Source organism: Dunckerocampus dactyliophorus, chromosome 15, assembly GCF_027744805.1.
Source record: "Dunckerocampus dactyliophorus isolate RoL2022-P2 chromosome 15, RoL_Ddac_1.1, whole genome shotgun sequence".
Taxonomy (NCBI): Eukaryota; Metazoa; Chordata; class Actinopteri; order Syngnathiformes; family Syngnathidae; genus Dunckerocampus; species Dunckerocampus dactyliophorus.
In genome coordinates this window covers 11994267-12007295 of record NC_072833.1, presented here as the reverse complement: position 1 = coordinate 12007295, position 13029 = coordinate 11994267, and the positions used below count along the sequence as shown (strand labels likewise).

At 40.7% G+C, this 13029-nt stretch overlaps 1 protein-coding gene across 8 annotated transcripts in view; it reads right to left on the bottom strand.

Annotated features, from left to right (window-relative positions):
• Positions 1 to 13029, bottom strand: part of LOC129194678 (neurexin-2-like) — a 543165-nt gene that overhangs the window by 325829 nt on the left and 204307 nt on the right. For 6 of the 8 annotated variants that reach the window (XM_054799950.1, XM_054799957.1, XM_054799956.1 and 3 more), the window contains one exon: positions 8212 to 8241. The exons of the other annotated variants lie outside the window; for them this stretch is intronic. In XM_054799950.1, the coding sequence (XP_054655925.1) occupies positions 8212 to 8241 (30 nt within the window). The remainder of the gene's footprint in view (positions 1 to 8211; positions 8242 to 13029) is intronic. 8 annotated transcript variants of the gene reach the window in all.

The window sequence follows — 13029 nt, the reverse complement described above, 5'->3', positions numbered from 1 at the left end:
TTTCATGTTGACGGGGCTCTAATAATGTTAAAGCCCATATTATAAGCATTGTGGATGATGGGCAAAATTAAAAACAAAAAAGTGTACTTTTCCCTTTAAGATCCAAAAGTGCAAAATGTAATTTCTTGCAATTCTTTCAACTGGTCTTAAATTTTGATCAGTACTGTATTGCTGACTGCTGTCTCTGTGGTATTAGCACTTACATCTTTTTACTTGTTTTTTAAAAACTTCCGTTTCTTTCAAAACTATTTGCTGCTACTAGTTTTGTCATGGTGCTGGTATTATTTCATGGTTATCCTGTTCTGCACCGGCAGCTCTTTCGATAGCTATTTTTTGTGCTTTGTGTGGAAGCTTTGTCACGCCCTTTCGTGGGCTATACTGTATTAAACGACTATTTTTGATTGACACACGCTTGTCTGACTCTGCATCCTGGGATCCACAACATAACACATCTCAACACTTGATCCACTTCTTATATAGACACTGTAACTCGGCACTTGTCCAACGTCACACACTTCATGTCCACGAGGAAGAAGGTTTTTCCTACATGGGACTTCAAAAGCGAGTGTTTGAGCGTCTGTTCACTCAAAAGTGGAGCAAGTGAGCGAGATGGTTGATTTTTCTCACTTTTTGTGTATACGCTGTAAGTACGTTCTGCATAATGGGGGACCTTTAATCATTATCTGAAACATTTTTAGTTTTAGGAATGTGGCAGTAAACTACAGATTAATTGTTGTGGTGTTGATGTGCTGTACTTTATTGATTTTACTAATCTAGTTTTAGCCGTTTCCTGTTTTATTCCTTTTGGGTGGGCCGTTATTGAGCAAAGTGACGCGGGCGTTCGCCAGGCATCTGTCACTTTCTCCGAGTGAAGCTGCCAATAACGAAGCGTGACTTGCCTTGAAAACGCCGGCACGTGCCTCTGATCGATCTTAAGAAAGAGAGCCCACCCGACAGAGCGGCAATGACTGTGGCACACCTGAAACCGTGTCATTGGCTTCACCCTGGGGGAGCCGCTGCAGGTCTGGCACGACAGCCTCCGCCAGCTGTCAATCAACATCAGCCTCATGACTGTAATTATGCCATTAAAATGGACCATTCATATATCAGCCACTGCAATAATGAACTCTTGAAATTGGTAATTAGCCCACAGCTATATTGTTTCCATAGAAAATGTAGAAACTTTTCAATTTTATTCTAAAAGAAACCCCACATTGTATGCCGGTCATTTCACAAGAAAGGAAGCCATTGGACTCTGTAATTAACCAACAAATCAGCATGAATGTTATGGATTTTAAAGAATATCTGATCCAAGACAGTCGATGTTTTGTCAAAATGCTGTGTAAAAGCAAGAAGATGGCGACACTCTGGGGTCCACTTACTTTGTTGATAATCATGAATGATAAGGACTTTTTGGTTATTCTAGTCTGGAACAGGAATTACAAAACAAGATACAATCAAACCTCGGGTTTCAAACACCTCATTTTTTGTATAATTTGTTTTTCAATGAAACTTTTCACCAAGGGGTCCTTGGTTCTACGTCTCCATTATGGTACAATATTAAGAAACTGTTGTATTTCACCCTTTGGCATGTTGAATCTTGTGGTATTAATAAAGATGTGGACAGACAATAACGCCCAGCATTATTTGTTTATTCAGCACCAACACCCAACGCCAACTCTCATCATACTGACTTTCCACAATACTATGGAACGGTAATGGTTTCGTCCTGTTGAAGAAAAAATAAATCAAGGAAGCTAATGCTACTAAAGGGGTAAAGGTGCTAAAAAAACGAGGTAAAAAGTGTTAAATGTTCATTAATCTGTTTCCTTTACAGTTATTTTGCATTGTTTTCTGCATGTAAAGCTACAATTACTCTCTATAAATGTTGTTTTTGTTTTTTATTTGGGTGTCTGTAATGGATTCATTGGATTGGCAGTGTTTCCTATGGGAACAATTGTTTCGGTATTCGTTCATTTTAGTGTTTGGTAGGTCGGGGTGCGCCGAAAAAGCCTGACCAGCTGATCTGATTCCAATTTTGGTCGATAACTTTTTTTTCTTTTTTTTTAATCACTGGCATACTCCTTCAATGTTCCAATCTTATTTTGTTATATTTTGTTTTTACTGTGCATAAGGTATTTCTCTCAGATAAATTAAAAGTTTACAAAACTGCTGTCCAAATTACACAGTTATATCAGTTGCAATTATTATTTTTTATTTTAAAAACAAATACAACTTGCACAACAGATTACAATGCAGACCTGATTTGAGCCTCTTAACAAAAATAAATTGCACAGCGACCGAAAGTTGCTTGTCGTCCAATGCCATGAACGCCATCATTTTCCTTGTATTAGCTTTGCTCTTTTCACTGCTCAGAAGTGCTAACAGCAGGCCGCTGCCTGGCTCTTTGCTCCCGCTAGCTTTAGCTGGCTTCTGATTGCTATCTGTCAGTCAAGGGGACAGTAGTTGACTTTCAGACCTCTGTGAACGATGATAAGATCAGCGGATAAGATTGGTTTCATATGAAAGGTTCCTCGATCCCCCAAAATTAAGGGAATCTGCATGCTTAATTTTCTTCCTTTTTGGAACGAATTAATAACAAAAAGCGAGGTACCACTGTACTTGTGCACACTTTGGTGCAGTTGGCTTAGTGTTAACACTGTTATTTTTGTCATAGAACCAAAGGCTGCATAGTAAAGAACATATGCATAAAGTAAGGACTTGCTTGGGCAGCTTTCATGACATATTGCATGGCGTAACTCAAACATTCCAATATTCCATTCTGCTGGATTGAATACGTACAGTGGAACCTCAGTTAGTGTACACCCTAGTTAGCGTATTTTTTGGTTTACATGAAAACTTTACACAAAACAACACACGACATACATTTCCCGGTTAGCGTAGGGTGCACGTCTGGTCATGTTATTAATACACAAGGTGAGTCCAACTGCGTCCAACTGTTGTAACGTCAAAATGTCTATGTTAGCGTGTTAGCATTCTCTTAACTGGAAAACGGCACTGGAAGTCACCCATCTAGCAGTGGTTGACTCCGCAGTTCTTTGCTACCTAAACGTTACACAACAAGCCTCTGCTTTTTTTATTGATCACGGCTGCAAAATAACCCACAATGGAGCCAGAACTTTGATAAAGAAGGTGAGAAACACTGTTGAATGAAAAAAAATAATTCAAAGCAGAACACAAAGGTTGCGTCCGTGTCACCTTGTGATGTTAAATCTTCTTTTCTCCCATTTATTCATCATTTATATGTATTTACATGCATTTTGAATGGTTTTCTGTATGTAAAACTATAATTGTTAAACTATAAAACAGTGTTGACATTTGTGGGTGCCCCGAACAGATTGTCAGGATTAGCATTATTTCTTAAGGAAAACTTGGTTAATTCGGTTTAACGCACATTTGGGTTTGAATCAGACTTTCTGGAATGGATTAATGACGCTGATCTCACACTGCTCCTTAAAACCAGCCAGGACCACACAGAGTCTATCAACTGCCCTCAGTGAGCTCGGTCCAGATGGCTATCTTGACCTGGACCTAGTCTATTACATTGCGGGTTAGATACAGATCACGCTCAATACTCCCTTCATTTTCCCTGTGATATCTTCAAGGAGATCTACATTATACCTGCCAGGAGACAATCTCCCAGGAAGCGCTTAATTTGATTTTTGGTACACGTCATGCAGCCCCCCGCCCCCGAGAGATGTGAGATTCTAGCGTCATTTACGTAGAAACCAAATGGACAGTTAGTGAAACGGATGTGCAAACTGGTCTGGAAATACTAGCAACTGATAGCAATTAAGGTGTACATTTTGTTGTATTCTATTATTGGAAATTATTGGAGAGTCCCTCAACAGGCTTGTTAATGCTAAAGCAGCATGAGGGCAGCTGTTGGAGGCGCACATAAACACCTCAGAGACTGCTGACTCTAATAAACTGCAAGCTTGTAGATGTATAATTGGGAAGCGTAGGCTATGCACCTAACTGGATATATTTATTTGTCCACACGCTTCTTAATTTGATAAACCTACAAAATCGAATTATTTGCAATGGCGTAGTCTGTGCTGAGTGTTTTCGACAATTTTGGTTACCTTGTTTAGCAACATGAGAGCAGCACAAGACTAGCACTATCTCTCAGTATGATCCACAACAATCACAATAATAAATGTTATTAAATTAATACCAAAAGTGAGCATTATTATATTTGTAAAGGCACAATTTTGGAGGCTGCCCTTGTATTGGATCTCATTCAATCCTGCAGGTGTGCCAAGTGCACATTTATTTAGGTATCATTGTTATAATTAAGTGGAAATTAGATATAATAGATTTTATTCCCATCTTCCATGCTCAATTTGAGGATGAATATAAATGAGAGCATTTAAATTTTGCAATTTACATAGTATTAGTACGTTTTAAACAATATGTATACTTTATATGCAAATTAAAATCATTACAGTGATCCTTATACAAAAATAAATGAGATAGGTGTGGGGTTTTTTGGTGGTAAAAAACATAATTTTACGTAATCTGCTGCTTGCCAAGCGTGCAGCCCAGCGTGTGGCGTTGGAAGTGATCTCCCAGACAGCGAGATAGAGATCAGCGGCGACTGAGGCCTGGGGTTCGTCCTTGCATCGGCACTGAAGGACAGCCGTGGCTTTAAGGAGACTCGACATTGATTTTTTCCAGGCCCGGGTATGTGACGACAGACGCACCTGCCTGTGATCATTAACTGCGGCCGCAGCCTTTGTTAATATGCAGCTACCTTGGATTGCATGCATGTGCACACTCGGGGGGGAGAATACAAAGCAGAGAATCCATTAGTAAAAAAAAAAAGCAGGTAATTTGCTAACATGTCAAACGTTCTAAATAGGTTTATTGATTTTTCCCTTTTTGGTCCGTCCACATGGGACCAAACCATAATAATCCTGGAAACAAGGTGATCAATATAAATGGCTGGCTGGGCAATGTTTGATGAATAATCAGTTAGTTCCCCTCATCACCTTTATTTATATTTGCATGCACCCATTGTCCAAATTACCTGCCTTGTGTTTTCTTTGTATATAATATATACTGTATGTAATATACAGTATGTAGGTTATATACAGTATATGTTTGTACTATACTGTCCCAGGGTAGTCTGGAATGATACCCTCCTGCCCTCCTACCCTACCCTCTATTCCTATCACATCTCCTTGGAGCAGCGCAAAGAATCCTTGAACCCCTCAAGCGTTCATAAGCACTAAATAATATTTACCCTCAACAATGGCCGCAACCGTGGAGCGGTTGGGACCACAAGAGCGGCAAATATTGGTGGGTGTGTCTCCTATCTCTGAGCTTTTTATAATGTTCGCTTTCACTTACATTGTGACGGCTTTCCTTTTCACTGGCGCACCGCCGCTTGGGGAGACATAATGAAGGGTAAAAAACGTTAACTACTAAGAGATGTTGTTCTTCCTCAGTGTGGCTGAGCAGGCACACACTGAATTCCTCCGCCCAGCACGAGACACCGCGAAACATCTAAACACGGAATGCTGTTCTTTCACTTTACATTTAGCAACTGTCCCCTTTTAATCTGCCAGACTGACAGCTAGCAATTGAGCAAGGGCTGGTCGTCCATTGTGGCTAGCTTTCGAAGGCTAGCAGGCTTTCAAAACACCGTTGTAGCAATGTTGCCGTTTCAGGTGGATGACAAGGTATGGTATGTTGAAGGTTGATTTTTTTTCCCTCCTCACGGAATGTTTGCAGAACATTTGGTGCAAATAGCACGCAAAATGTATGACACACACACAGGAAAGAAGTCCAACACGATCACCACAATCGAGGCCATGAGCGTTGACAACTGAGCTCAGGGAAGGTGGGGAAATGACGACAGGCTGTTTGCAAGCACAGCATGTCAAGCACAAAAACAGCGCTTGATTTGCTCACCTTAGCCCAGTAACAGTAACACACACCACAGTACTGGCATTCTCGCCTCAGCTGAGTAAAAAAAAACTGATCAGTTAACGGAGCTATTTTTTAATGTTATCCGAGTTACCGGTATGACGTCATAATTCCGCATATTGGCCTGATAATTATCATGCGTCCCTGATGTAGAGCATTATTAAAAGTAAATTTCCATCACACATTCATCAATATTGAATATTGATGATATTGTTGTCAGTTACTTTGGGCATTATTTATTAGGACTGTCAAATCAAGTAGTTACGGTGACATGAAATTTGACTACATTTGAAACTTGACTACTATTTTTTCTACTATTCATTGCATTATTACATTATCACAGCAATTTTCGACACCTTCAACTGGAAGGGAGTGTATTTGGAATACAGGAAGTGAAGAAATGTATTGTAGTTGTTGGGGATGGGGGGTAGGATTAAATAAGCTTGTCCTCTTCCTACTCCTTTGGGAGTTTGGAACTGTGAATTGTAATATGTGATGTATTCCAATGCAACATGTCTGCACGTTGAAATAAATAAAACCATCACCATCACCATTACCATTTAGGGCAAGTTGCTGTGCACCAAAGGCGTGTCCTTCCACCACATACACACAAGAAATATAAATATAGTATAGTAATTGAAAAGGCACTGTTGACATAAAGCATGACAGATAGTACAATGTCATTTTTATTCTTCATCTATTCCTTTCATCTATACGCATGTTACGTTTCAATGATTTTTAGTGTGTTATTTTTAGCATACTATTTCATGTACAGATGGGAGAGAGGAGCATTTTCTTTTGGGGAGCTGGAAGTGTTTCATCTCTTTGACAAAGCTCTGTTGCTGCATGTTTGGTGACTGCTTTACGGTAACATTCAGGAACAAGTACTGTAGTCTTACATAACATTTATTTGTCAGTTCAACAGTACACACAATGACTGCTGTAAGTGTTTTTTTTATTATTATTGATTAGCCGAAAGTTGCCAAATCGAGGGTCTTCAAAATAAAAGCTCTAGTGTAAACTGTGGCCCTGGAAACTCCGGACTCCGAGGCTCTGCCTCAGAACTCGCCCATCAGTGTAAAAAGAGGAAGAACGCCGGTTCAGCTTGGTCAAGGACCCAGCTACATAATATACCCAGCAGGTCATTGTAATCACCTGACTTCAACGTCTTCTTTGGGGAACATCTCTGTGAATGAGAACAAAAACTCAAAGGTTTGTCTTTGCTTACGACCACATGAATGGTGCACCACCATAATGGAAGAAGAAGCTTTTTTTGTTGTTATTCTTCACCAGCAAAGGTCAGAACATTCACTGACTGCTGCACTTGTTCACTCCTTTTCGATTTTATGAACTTTGCTTCGACACTTCCGTGTTTTTTTGTGGACAATTCTGACTGAGCAGCCAGTGGCGGAGAAAGGTCAACAAATGAGGAGAACATAGCAGTGAGAGGAAGACAGTCCTCACTTGGAGGCCAGCATTATCGAAAGGTCAGCCAAGGGAGAGCAGGTATACAGTAACCGTGAGGCGGTGTCGCCCATGGAATGCGCCTTTCCTGATGTACATTACAGAATACAAAAACCATGTAGGAGACAATTATTTGAACACCTTTTGGGGGGAAATAGCAAGCTGTGGTGCAAGATGTATTTGTGCTGTGAATGAAAACATAGCTCACAGAAACATTACAACATCAGCAAAGAAAATTCCAGCGGCTGTAATGTAAACAGTAGCCCTTTGAATTCATCAGATTGCCAAACAATAGGAATGTCAGCAGAGTGGTGACAAAAAACTCTGCACATTCAACAAAAACACTTTCGCCCTGAAGTGTCGGTGAATGAGAGTGTGGATAGCGTTGACCAGTAAACACATTGCAAATGAAGTCATCGTTGTGTTGTCTTAGAGGGATAGCAGAAGAGCGTTACCTTCAGCCCCAGGGTGAAGTCATCGGGGTCAAAGGTGGTCAGAGGTGAAGGTCCAGGACGTGAGCCATAGGACAGGACAAAGGGTAGGACACACATTGGTGGTCACAGGAAAACACAAAGACATGGCATGAGGGAGAGATCGGAGAAAATCAAAATGAGGTGATGGGAGAAGTTGGGTAGGATGGTCGAAAAGAGGGTTTGGATTTGAATGGTACAGAGGAAAAGTAAGAAAAGAAAAAAGCTGTTTCAAAGGGCTGCTGAGGGCATAGAGTCAGTTCCTTGGAAGAGAAAGGAAAAAGGAAAAAGAGAACCCAAAAGAAAAGGAATGAACCCATACCTTGGTCGTTTAACGTCAGGTGCGCCAGACCTTGAAAGGGAACAAATAGACAAAAAGAACAGAAAGAGGAAGAAAAAGAAGGTCATAAAAGGCACGGGAAGAACAAAAGCATTGTCACAACGTTGGACTGCAGTTTGTGACAGACATCCTGGGGCAGACGTGGATGTCAGAGTTCAAATCAAAAAGAAAAAAGAACAGAGAAAGAAAGAAAGGGAGAGGTCGAGAGATAAACAGATAGAGAGAGAATATCAACGGAAAACAAGCAAACATTTTTTGAGTGAAGTGTGTGAAGGGTTTAGAAAAAAAAGAAGCATTTTTATTTGGCGCAACACCCGAAGGCTATTGCTCTCACAAATGCTTTTTTTTTTTCCTCTGGAGTACTTATGGAACACAGAGAAAACTGTTTGGCAAGAAAGGCTTTAGCTAGATTCTCCCTCACAGTACTAAAATCAGAGAAAAAAAAACCTCAAGGTCTCACACAAAGAAGGTCAGATGAGCTATCTGTGGAAGTCAAAGATTATTCCAACACTGATAATAGCCGCAGCCTAAAATACTCATCTTGGCTTACTGTAGGCTGCACGTCTCACTAGAACTGCAAGCTAACAGATAACTGAGGTTTCCGTGAAACTCAACAAACCCAACAATGCTTGGGGGGATTAAAAAATACAGTAACAGCCAGAGAACACCTCCAGTTTATCATTAGACACAAAAGGACTACAGAACACTTAAAACAACAACGAGATCACAATGAAGAAGCCAAAAGATGAGGAACTCCTCTGCCACAGGTCATTGTTCACCCTATCTAAAGTAACTAAGGCTAGGCTACGGGAATTAATTTTGCAGACAATGGTCCAAAAGAAAGGACTCAATAGTTGCTAGGACACAAGACCATCAGGGTAAAATTCCATGGCGGAGGGAAATAATACCAAAGTCCTTAAGGCCGGAGGAGCCTGTCTGGAGGATTCATTTCTTGGAAGCAAACATCCAAGTTATCCAAGCAAAAGCGGTTCCCATAAACAAACCAATTGGATTTGACTGCAGGCAGGACATACTTTCAAAAGCTGGTCCTTCTGAAAGCATCAAAAAGTCAACACCTTTCAAGTGAACCTCTCTTAACTTGATCAATACGCTTGCAGAGAGCAACAACTCAATCAAAGTTCCTGCTGAAGTGTGGGTGCTTTCCCTTGAGAGTCCACAAAACCCAGGAAGGAGTCTCCAGGATGCTAAAGCCAAAGGTTGTATTGCTATTTTGGACCAAAGGGTGCTTGACAGCTGAGTGCTTAATGGTAAGCAGTGTGAATCCACAAAACCCACCTTGTGTAACAGAATTCAAAGGAGAAATGCTCCAATGACTAACACACTTTTCTTAAAGAAGACGACCATTTCGGATCGCAGAAAACATTTAAACAGGGTGTTGTATTTATCTGTCCGGTTTTCTGTTGGCCCTTTACAAGGAGTGCAGTCATTCTCACTTCACCACTCTCTGTTTTTGTTGCCGTGCTCATAATACATTAGGCAGATAGGGCAAAGACTCCTGCAATGAAACAGGAAGGCACTGTCGCTCAATGCCAAAATCGGTCAAATTGTCCAACCCAGGAAGGAAAACACCAACAGAGGGGGTACAATTTGACAGCAGAGGGACCTGAATACAGATGTGCAGCGGGGAAAAAAACAAGATAACATTAGGATGGGTTGTTAAATTTAGTCACCAACCCAAATGGGTTTTTTAAAGCCTTTTTACGATTCCTAGAACCACATGAGCTCAGTGTATGTCCATGACCTGCAGGTGTCATGTAACCTGTGGTCCGTGTGCCTGCGTGCAAGACTCCTTTCTAGTTTTGTCCTGGAAAATTCCTGTTAGCACCGGTGGAAGGAAGAAATAAACTGCTCAATTTATCTTTTATTATATTTATTCTGCGCAGAAGAAGACAGTTGAAACAAACCCATAGCAGTCTGCCGCAAGAGCCTCCCATAGCATAGTTATACAAACTTTATCAGGAACTTTATCAGTTGCAAGGATGTACCCCAGGTTACTCACAACCTGTTGGTGTGGAAACAAACTTATTTTTGGAGACAGGACAGTCTCCTGCTTGGAGCAGATATCATAACGAAGCATAGTTTGCCCTACCAGCAAATCAGTCTGACATTAATGTGTATATTAGCAGAAATATATTTGTGAAAATCAAATGGCGAAATGGCAAAATAAATGATTGCCATTACATATTGTGCAAGATTTAATCCACCAATAGAATCCCTTGATGTTTTCCAGTATTACAGTCATCCCTCGCAATATCATGGTTCGATTATCACTCCCTTGTGGGTTTTCAAAAATGAACGAATGAATGAATGAATTATCGCTGTTTCGTGGTCGACGATGGTGTATTATTAGTCAAAAAATATTGACATGACATGACATTAGTTTACCGTCACACTGCATGGAGTCAGTCATGGCATATCTGACAAGATAGAGTGAAAAGAAGTTCCCCTCCCATTCAGTGTGGATGTGGTAATTTATTGGCTTCTTTGTCCTTCTTCCCACTCTGTTTGAAACCCTTTCTTAAGTTTATAATAAATGGAGGCCAACTAGTTATCTCACTAGCTTCCTAATGTCCCTACAGCGATCCCGTAGCATGCGCATTACAGTTGAGCAATGTGGTGTAAACAAAGAATAATAGAAGTGTAAAGGTTGACTACAGGTGTGTTTCTCCATGTCTGTTACTCCACATCTGTAATAATGGTAAAAAATTGTATAAACAGGTTTTCTATGCTGTAACTACGAAAACATTCAATGTATTAATATTGAATCCCATTTCACAAAAATTCACTCATTGCGGTCGGGTCTGGAGCCAATGAACCGTGATAAGCGAGGGATGACTGCATTTCAGTTTTTCATAGTACTAAGTAAAAATGCCATTGCATGTATAGTTTAAGGTTTAGATTTATTTTTATTTGACCAAATGTATGCAGTCTTGAAGCAGGATTGAACAAGAACAGCACGCTCCTCAATGACCTTGCCAAGCATTACTGCATCCCGATGTCCCCCAGATGTAAAGGCTTAATGATGAGCCACACAAACACAACACACACACCAACAGATGTTACAACAACAATGCATTCTCACAACAAACCCATCGCTTCTATCCCTCCTGCTCCACCTGTCCTTCTGCTGCCTCCATCCTCCACCGTCTATCAGGTGGACACATTGACGACGTCTGGGGTGTGTTTACTCCTCAAACCCCCGTGGTGATGGGATGGCATGTTAAATAGCATCGTCCTCTAAGGGCTCTTTGCAGCATATGGCCACCACACCACACTTTACATACTCACGCTAAGTCTTCCTCTTTATGCCCAAATGGTGCGATGACACCCCAGCGGGGTAACATTCATTATGTATACCACCATTCAAAGCATGGCCAAAAGGCAAACAATATCAAGACGAAGTTTGTATAAGTCATATAGAATAAAAACAAGGAGGGGAAAAAGAAAGGCTGTTGCACCCTTGGTGTGTGTTATAAAAGGGAACACCGTCCACAAATCACAGATTTTACTCGGCCGAGCACAGTTAAAGTTTCACTGTGTAATAATTGCAGTATGTCTCACGTAACCCAAAGGTGCTGGCATGGCCGACATGCCGTTTGTAAGACATCTGTTGAAACGTGGCTCTGATTGAAAGTGAATACAAATTCCTCTCTCGGCAGACTCATTTATATTGCATATGATGTCTTTTCACAGCTTAAGTAATATGGAGTCTGGTTGGATTTAAAGTGCTGTAATAATTCAAAAGGACGAGATAGTGAGAGGTGAAATATTGAGAGTTATGGAATCGTGTTAAAGGCCTCTGTGGCTGTCAGTCTTTTCAATTATTAACAGTGAGTATGCTCAATTTCAAAAGTTACATTCTCTCATTCACAAGTCTCCACATTTGCCAATCATAGACACAAATAGTGTTTCATTTTTGTTTTAACAATTAGCACTAATAAGATCCAGTGCAATCATTTAGCTACAATATTAGATCACCGTAAACTACAATCACAAAAAAAAATCAGATTGTTAAATGAACACCAAAACCTAGCATGATTGTTGTTGTTTTTAATGGCAGCTCTTCTATTGCTTGTAGATTAGATTGCACACGTGGATCTAATGAAGCATCCAGTGACTTTATTGTTCAGGATTAGGGTTTAAAAACATACGCACTGAGTGTATTTATGTGTGAGTCTAAAAACATTTTTTTCTACTCGGTGTGGTGTAAACATACATCGTATTCTTTGTGTGTGTTTTCCCTGAAATTCCAAGGGGAACCGTTGACCCCCCCCTGGCAAGACACTTAAGCTTGAGCGAGTGAGTCATTAAATCTTTATGGTCACTTTCCACTTTACGCAGCAGCAACAGCCATCATCTGTCAAGAGTGATGCACTAAGTTGTTTGGAGACACTCTCAGCATATGTGCCGCTGTATTTAAAGCTTCCATCGGACAGCGCCTTGCCGTGTAATTAAGAATGCATGCCCAAAGAGAAACATGCATGCCCGCATTAAAAGAACATATAAAATTTTCTTTTTCCATCCATCCATTTTCTATGCCGCTTATCCTCATTAGTGTTACGGGCATGCTGGAGCCTATCCCAGCTGACTTTGGGCGAGAGGCGGGGTACACACTGGACTGGTCGCTGGCCAATCGCAGGGCACATATAGACAAACAACCATTCACTCTCACATTCATACCTATGGACAATTTAGAGCCTCCAATTAACCTAACATGTATATTTTTAGAATATGGGCGGAAACTGGGTACCCGGAAAAAACCCATGCATGCACGGGGAG